This window comes from Dipteris shenzhenensis, chromosome 3 (assembly GCF_047967505.1).
Source record: "Dipteris shenzhenensis isolate YYH24624 ecotype China chromosome 3, Dip_SZ_1.0, whole genome shotgun sequence".
NCBI classification, from domain to species: domain Eukaryota; kingdom Viridiplantae; phylum Streptophyta; class Polypodiopsida; order Gleicheniales; family Dipteridaceae; genus Dipteris; species Dipteris shenzhenensis.
The window spans coordinates 50,792,430-50,799,833 of NC_141598.1; the positions used below are offsets into that span (position 1 = coordinate 50,792,430).

Sequence of the window (7,404 nt, forward strand, 5' to 3'; positions counted from 1 at the left end):
CTTATTGACGGCATGAACCACCAGACAGTGAATGCTCAAGGCACTGCCTCACAGTTTGAAGAGAGTCAGAATGCCATAGCAAGGTGAGTTTAGTAGGCAGTAACCCACACCAAGCCTAAATTCCCCAAGGTAAAATCCAATTACATTGTCCGTGAGTCTCAAGCCAACCGCCCCTGTTTACTCAAGGATGCACTTTAAAAGCATGATGATCACATGGGCTGTGCACTTCAATGCACAGAAGATAGCAAAGGCATCCATTGTTTGGAAAGGAGAAAGCCAGGAGAATTCATGGGAAATAACGAAAATTGACTACAGCTCTTTACTGCTGGAAGATTTCATGGGCTAACAGCAGGGGCATGCATTATTCAACCAACTTCGTAAAAGCATGAGCACAGAGAGAAAGAACAAAATCAACGTGCTTGTTCCTCAGAAATCATCAATGCATTTCGATCTACAGAACGATTTGCCATATGCACCAGAAGGCCTACAGGTACTACAAATCTTCAGCTTAAACAAGGCCAACATTTTGTTAAAGAAAACAGCTCCATCTCACTCAACATCACCTCATCTTGACCAACTGGACCAATACAATGACCCTCCCAGGTTCCAGCACTCAGCCCCAAATTGGGAAAAGTTGATGCTAGATTCCTGAAACTCGAAAAATTGGGATGCCATAGAGAATATGAATGCCAATACATCATCCGTGCACTCTTAAACTCTAAATATTGTGATGCGATTGGAGAATATGAAAAAGCCAGTACGTCGTACTTGCAAAGACTCACCATGGATAGCAACAACTGCAACATCTATTCAATTTGCGTTTACGTTTAAAACTCTACTCAATTGGACTGTATCCATCATCGCTAACATGATCAGGTACAACAGCAGCCATAAAAACAAAGGCACTGAATACTAGAACAATCAGGCCAAGGACATTCACAAACATGGCCTCTGAACTAAACTTTCCAATAGTACTACTTTGCTGAAGAAATGTGATCTTTTCCAAGAAGCCCAATTCTGTAGTTGCTATACCTAAGCCATAGATGAATAGTCCAAAAAAGACGTGCCATGGCAGCAGCGAAGCCCTCACAGGAGATGCTAGTCCAGGGAAAAAGAAGGTGACAAATCCAATCAACCACTGCAGAAAGAAGAGAGAAAATCAATTAGAGAAATCGAATAAACCATGATTGAGAATATTTTCAGGTGCGAATGTCCTACGAGAACATATAGCATTCTCAGCGCACGCACTGCAAACCTATACCTGAATTCCAAAAAGGATGATCGTTACAAGACCAAGCCACGAATGCAAGCTATACAAATTGTCAATGCTGTTGAGGTTGTGATACTTGAAGGCGGCACATATTCCGACGATCGCCAACAGCAGAGCCGCAAAATGAAGTGATAGATGAACTACCTTCCGGAAGGGTTTAGATCCCGGCACCGTTTTGTAAGCCAAAATGGCTGCAATCAAAAGAGACGTTGGGAACCAAACAAACGCGCAGGAATAAATATAACGTACAGACACTATTTGTAACCGGCAGGTTGAAATTACCTTCACCGGCGAGAAAAACGAAGCTCAAAAGCATCAGGACAGGGTGAACCTGAAGCAAACATCAGAAAGAACAGGTCATGGCCACTTGAGAGAGAAGAGGAAGATGATGAGTAGATCAAAACCGTTGAAGAATGCCTCAAAACCTTGAAAGTTCAAACAAAAGCGGACAGTAAGGTGAAAAGAACACACAGGAACCAAGGGCAACGATGAATTGGTGTGGGAAAGTACGAAAGAAAAGTCCTTAGATTGTAACGCATATCGGTAGAGAAAACAAGAGGTGCAAAAGAACATGCCACTTCGGCTTCAGAGGAAGCAAAGACATAAGAACTGAAGGCGGAAAAAGGGCTTAGGGAGGGCGTACTCACATTGAAGATGTGATTGGTATTGGAAGCATTGAAGTCGATTCCACCTCGGAAATAGATAGTCCAGACGAAGACGAAGACGATAGAGACGATGCCGAGGAAGTGAACAACGAAAGAGAGGGGTACAGGATGGACACCCCAAGGAGAGGAAGAGCTTCGGGAGCGCCAGGAATCCATTATGAGGGAAGGATTCAGGGGTAATTCAAATCCTGCAGAAGGGGAGAAAAATGCGAAATGTCGATGAAGCAGTTTATCATGGAACAGAAAGGTAGAGGATCACGGTGTTGACGAGGATTGCAATTGACGAGGTCGCGCGGATAAAATGCAAAATTGTCCACGAACTCCAACTTGTTAGGACAGGCAGGTTGCTTGTGTATTATGAAGACCTTGAAACGATCACGATTTCATCATCGTCATCGTCGGCAATTCATTCAAACGACTCGAAGCTTTCGGATTTGCGGAACTTTGTTAGAAAATTGTTACCTTCGGTGAAAGATCGGTGGATTTCTGACGAAAGAGATCAACGTCCTGCGATTTCTGTCATCAGCGACGAATTGGCGCTCGATTTTGGCTCAAGAATCGAGGCACATGCACACGCAGCTTTTCGTTCTGGCGAGAACAGTGAAATTTGAGGGAGGGCAGTGAAATGTGAGGTTCAAACTTCAACAAGCTCCAAATTTGCTTGCTTTACGGCTGGGATTGGAAATTTGGAACAGATTTCAAGATGATGATGCATGGACATTTGGAGTTCAATAAAAGCTTCTTACCTTTGATTGCGCGTGAAGCTCGTGCTTCACGTGACCTCCAACACGAGCTTTCTCCCTGCAAACATTCTTTCTTATGAAACAAACATCAATTCCAGGGAAGATTAATCCTCTCTGTCGAAATTTCGATCGTTACTTTTTGCTCCTCCCATCTGCCAAACATCTGTTCTTGTCAATCTGACATCACTTCCATTCAAAGATTAATCTCTGCTTTTTGCACCTCGCATCTGCCAAACATCTAACATCGCTTCCACTGAACATTGATCGTTTCTCCCGCATCTGTCCTTTTGCATCAAACATCTTCTCTTCTTTTGAATCTAACATCACTTCCAAGTGTTAAGATGAATCCTTCCTTCGACCGTTTTCCTTCCTCACTGTGTCTTTTAAAATCATTTTTTCTTTCTGCCGCCTCCTCGCCACATTTCCAGCCTAACATCTTCCTTTCCAACGCATCCCTGTCACATCTTCCTGTTGCAATCCTAGCCCTTGCCGATTCTTCCGTCGTTTTCCTATCCTCCTTATTATTCATCTCTCTCAGAAATCTACTGAAGCCCGTGACATTCGCTTGCCCTCCGCAGATTTGCCTTCTATTGCGCTTTTGTCGATGGGACAGTATATCATCAGATAACTTTTTCGGCCCAGTTATATCACGGCGAATTACGTTGGATCTCGAACGCCAGTGAAGCCACACCACACGATTCACGACCACTAACACAAGTTTCCCCTCGTGAATCTCCACGATTTGCTCGCATCCGACAAGGCATCCGAGCCAGCTCAACGTGTTCACGAGTCAAAACGTGTGTGTTGTGGATACTTTCCAAACCAAATTTCTAACGCAAAAACCACGAGCTTATACACGTTCTTATCGACACTCACGATCAATGCACAACCATCACATCCAAATTTGAATCCCATAAATGGTAAATGACAATGCAGCCTTTGCTTGCAAGCATCGTCGCATCTTGGCGTTAGAGGACATTCCCACCTTCCGCCAATCCAACGGAAATGCTCAATGGAGTCTCGCTGATGGTCAGACGTGGGAACGATCCAGGGCACAAATGCCACTCCACTGACAAGCCTAGCTTGATTCTGACAACAAAAGAAAAAAAAGGACCTTACTATTGGCTCCGCAAACGTAGCCCCAAAATGCCTGGGTAGAACGTCTCCAATGGGGCGATCGAATCCTAGGTTGTGGCATAGCTTTTCGGCTGGCGAATCGTGAGAACAAGTCTGGCAAATGTTTTTCTTGGCACTTTTGAGGCGGGAATGTCCTCTTACATGACTCATGAGCACTGTTCATACTGTGGCATTGTCATAAATGATACACGTGTCGTCCAACATGGCAGACCACGTGTCATCCAATGTGGCAGACAGTTACAACTCCTATGGTAGTTGCCAAGGAGAGATCAATAAAGTGTGACGACCATCCAGTTAGTGGGGGGTTAGTTTTCCAGTTGCATCTTGAGCATTCCACATAATTGGTGGAGACGCTGGCAATGGAACAGACACAAGAACATGCGATGGGCGATCAAGAGCATCAGCAAGTCGGAGGTGAACATATGCTAGCCTTGATGAATCAGCTCTCCCATACGAATTAGACGCTGATGGTGTTACTTAGCTCTTATCATTCAGCATCTAATCAAACACGCACAAACCACAGAGTGCGCCCTAAATCCTTTCATGGCCTTCCAACAAAAGATGTGATGGTTTGGATAGATCATTACGAAAACATTACTAACTATCATTCCTGGCCTGATGATCGCAAAGCGCTTGAATTGCGGATAGTTTTGGAAGGAATAGCAGCTACATGGTTTGTCTAGCAACATGAGTCAGTGAAACAGCATTGGCCGAGCCTGCGACATCATTTGATGCAGAATTTCGCTCACGCAAACGTCACCCAGACTGCCCTCCAACACTCATCTTAGATAGCTGCAAAAACATCTCGACCAAAATAAATTCCAGCTTAGAGATCACCTGTTGTATTTCATAGCTCACAACAAAGACCCCCGTTTATATGTCCCAGTAGCTCTACGAACACATTTCACTGAGTATTTCCATGCACATCCATTGTTTGGACATCTAGGGGTCCATAGAATTCTGGAAGTCATTAGGAGTTAGTTTTTTTTGCCTAAAATGCGTGTCTTCATCACCGATTAGATCCGAGCCTGCTCTATTTGTCAAGCCACAAAAACCCCGAGTTCGAAGCCTCCAGGTTTTCTCCAAAGTATAACAGTTAGTCACCCTTTTGAGTTGGTAGCCTAGGATGTTGTTGGTCCTTTCCTTGAGTCGGTGTTTGGTAATAAATACATAATTATTCTAACGGAATATCTAACCAAATGGTGTGAAGCTGTTGCTATTGCTGTTGCAGATATCTCAGCGAACACGGTGGCACAGTTCTTGATTGAAAATGTCATTGCTCGACATGCCTGCCTGACTACAATTCTATCAAATCAGGGGTCTAGTTTCAAATCACAGATCATTGGAGTATTGTCAAAGTGTTTGGGAGTAAATCTCTCATTCTCTAGTCCACATCATCACCAAACAGTGGGATTAATAGAGAGGCTCACAAAGACGATGAAGCAAATGATAAAGACATATGTGAACCCTTCACATGACAACTGGGACCAAGTCCTCCCTTATGTACTCCACGCATACCAAGCGACTATACAAGCCTCGACACAGATAAGCTCTTTTCGTGCATTGTATGGACGTGACCCAAAGTTCCCACCATAGATGTCGAATCTGCAGATTCCTTGGAAGTTCAAAGATGTAGTGGAATGGTACGACCATTTGCAGCAAGTACAATTGATCCTAAGATCAGCGATTTTGGCTAATATTCGAATCACTCAGACCTGACAGTAGAAGAACTATAACACAGTCCATGAGGATGTTACATATCAAGAGAGAGACCTAGTTTTTGTCTACTACTCGGTGTGCAAAAAAGGACTTTGTGAGAGTTTTATGCACACTTGGTTAGGACCATACAAAGTAGTAAAATAGCTATGGAGATACACCTACTGCCTGCATCGAATTTCCAACAACCGGGTTACTTGTGCTCATGTTTGTCACATCAGGCCATTTGTGGTTTCAATTTGAGGGGGGAGATGTGGCATAGTCATAAATGATACACGTGTCGTCCAATGTGGCAGACCACGTGTCATCCAATGTGGCAGACAGTTACAACTCCTACGGCAGTTGCCAAGGAGAAATCAATAAAGTGTGACGACCAGCCAGTTAGTGGGGGGTTGGTTTTCCAATTGCATCTTGAGCATTCCACAATACTACATTGAAAACATTTTTCTCAACAAATCACAAAACTTGGGTTTCAAAAATTTCAAGCTCTCTCTTGAAATTTTGATGATTTTTCAGCTAAACTAAAACAAAATTGCTTCCACCTTTGCAGATTTTACAAAATCAAGAAAATTTTTCATGTGAAAATGAAAATGGTACAGGTTCATTGTATATAGTTTTTAGGTTTTTTGTGAACACTGTGTAACATGAGGTCGCAATCATTTGGAACACTTGCAAACACCTGAGTGCCTATCTAGTGTATGATGATGTGAATGGTCAGGAGCGCATTTGCCTCATTGCATATCAATCAGGTCACTGACTCACTGGGCTTTAACATCTGGGTAAGCAAATGGGCTTTATGTAAACAGAGTCACATCCCCTCATTGCATATCAGTCACTAACTCAATCAGCTCTCACATCTAGGTAAGCAAATGGGCTTAGATAAATAGCATCGCATCCCCTCATTGCCTATTGGTTACTGACTCATTGGGCTTTCACATCTGGGTAAGCAAATGGGCTTATATAAACAGAGTCGCTCCAATCGAGATCACACTATGAGTGCCTCTTGTGTGTGCAACCTCTCAAGATTGGCAATTTTAATAAGGATAGTCCTCCAATGTTAATAAATCTTGAGAATGTTAATAAGGGTAGTCTGTCGTTGTCCGCAAACAGCCCAATGGTAGCGCACTTGCTGATCAAGGCAGCAGCCCACATTCAACTCCTATTTGTTGCGACAGTGTGGTTTTGTAAAAGAAAAAGTGTCATTTGTCCATGGACTTGACATACCATTTACTATGTTTTGCTATCCAATAGAGAATTTCATGGCCAAGCCACCGACGGGGCAGACAACTGCAAAGTGGGATTAGGTGAACGCAAAGGCCTGACTTACAACTGGGGGACAAGTGGTCACTGCAACCATTTCATCTAATACAATTGTGCCATGCTTTTTGCCGGTGCCAACGTTTGTGAATGCTTAAGCCACCCATGGTTCTTTCTTGATGCAGTCATTCTCCCATTTACATAAGGTGAGCAAACTAGAGGTGAGGCTCTGGAACAAAATACATATTTTCAAATCCATAGGACTACCTTAGGGTTCATTGCAATATCAAAGCATGGGTTGATAAAAGGAAAAGAGTTCATAAATCATTACTCATTTCAAAAATACGTAGGGTCAAAGTTTGGGTATGATAAAAGGAAAGGAGCTCAGTAGGACAACTCTGAAAATACATAGTCAAGAATTTTCAAGTCACATACAGTATGATTTGAAAGAAGCCAATGGAACCCCTATGCAGAAAGCACAAGCCACCAGCTCCTTACATCGGCTCTTTGAAGTTGAAATGCACAAATTTTGAATTGCAATCGTGGCCATGCCACCAACCACATGCATGAAATGTGTTCTACACAAGGCCATGCTTTAAGTTGTAGTTAAAAAAAG

General features: G+C 43.1%; 1 protein-coding gene across 2 annotated transcripts; it reads right to left on the reverse strand.

The window, feature by feature from the left end:
- Positions 1-234: 234 nt before the first annotated feature.
- Positions 235-2,596, reverse strand: LOC147903957 (putative ascorbate-specific transmembrane electron transporter 2). Of its 2 annotated transcripts, XM_087402299.1 has the most exons (5): positions 2,398-2,596; positions 1,918-2,123; positions 1,553-1,601; positions 1,262-1,461; positions 235-1,138 (listed from the first exon to the last, which is right to left on the reverse strand). In XM_087402299.1, exons 2-5 carry the CDS (start codon positions 2,089-2,091, stop codon positions 836-838), a joined length of 726 nt encoding a protein of 241 aa, XP_087258425.1. In that variant the 5' UTR covers positions 2,092-2,123; positions 2,398-2,596; the 3' UTR covers positions 235-835. The 2 variants fall into 2 exon arrangements, with proteins under 2 accessions (XP_087258425.1, XP_087258419.1); XM_087402293.1 differs by lacking the exon at positions 2,398-2,596 and having other exon boundaries at positions 236-1,138; positions 1,918-2,379.
- Between the last annotated feature and the right edge of the window lie 4,808 nt (positions 2,597-7,404).

Coding starts and splice junctions, on each gene's coding strand:
- LOC147903957 (XM_087402299.1), bottom strand. CDS start 2,091: ATGGATTCCTGGCGCTCCCGAAGCTCTTCCTCTCCTTGGGGTGTCCAT. Junction 1,602..1,917: donor ATACCAATCACATCTTCAAT/GTGAGTACGCCC, acceptor TGTTTGCTTCAG/GTTCACCCTGTCCTGATGCT. Junction 1,139..1,261: donor TCATCCTTTTTGGAATTCAG/GTATAGGTTTGC, acceptor TTCTTTCTGCAG/TGGTTGATTGGATTTGTCAC.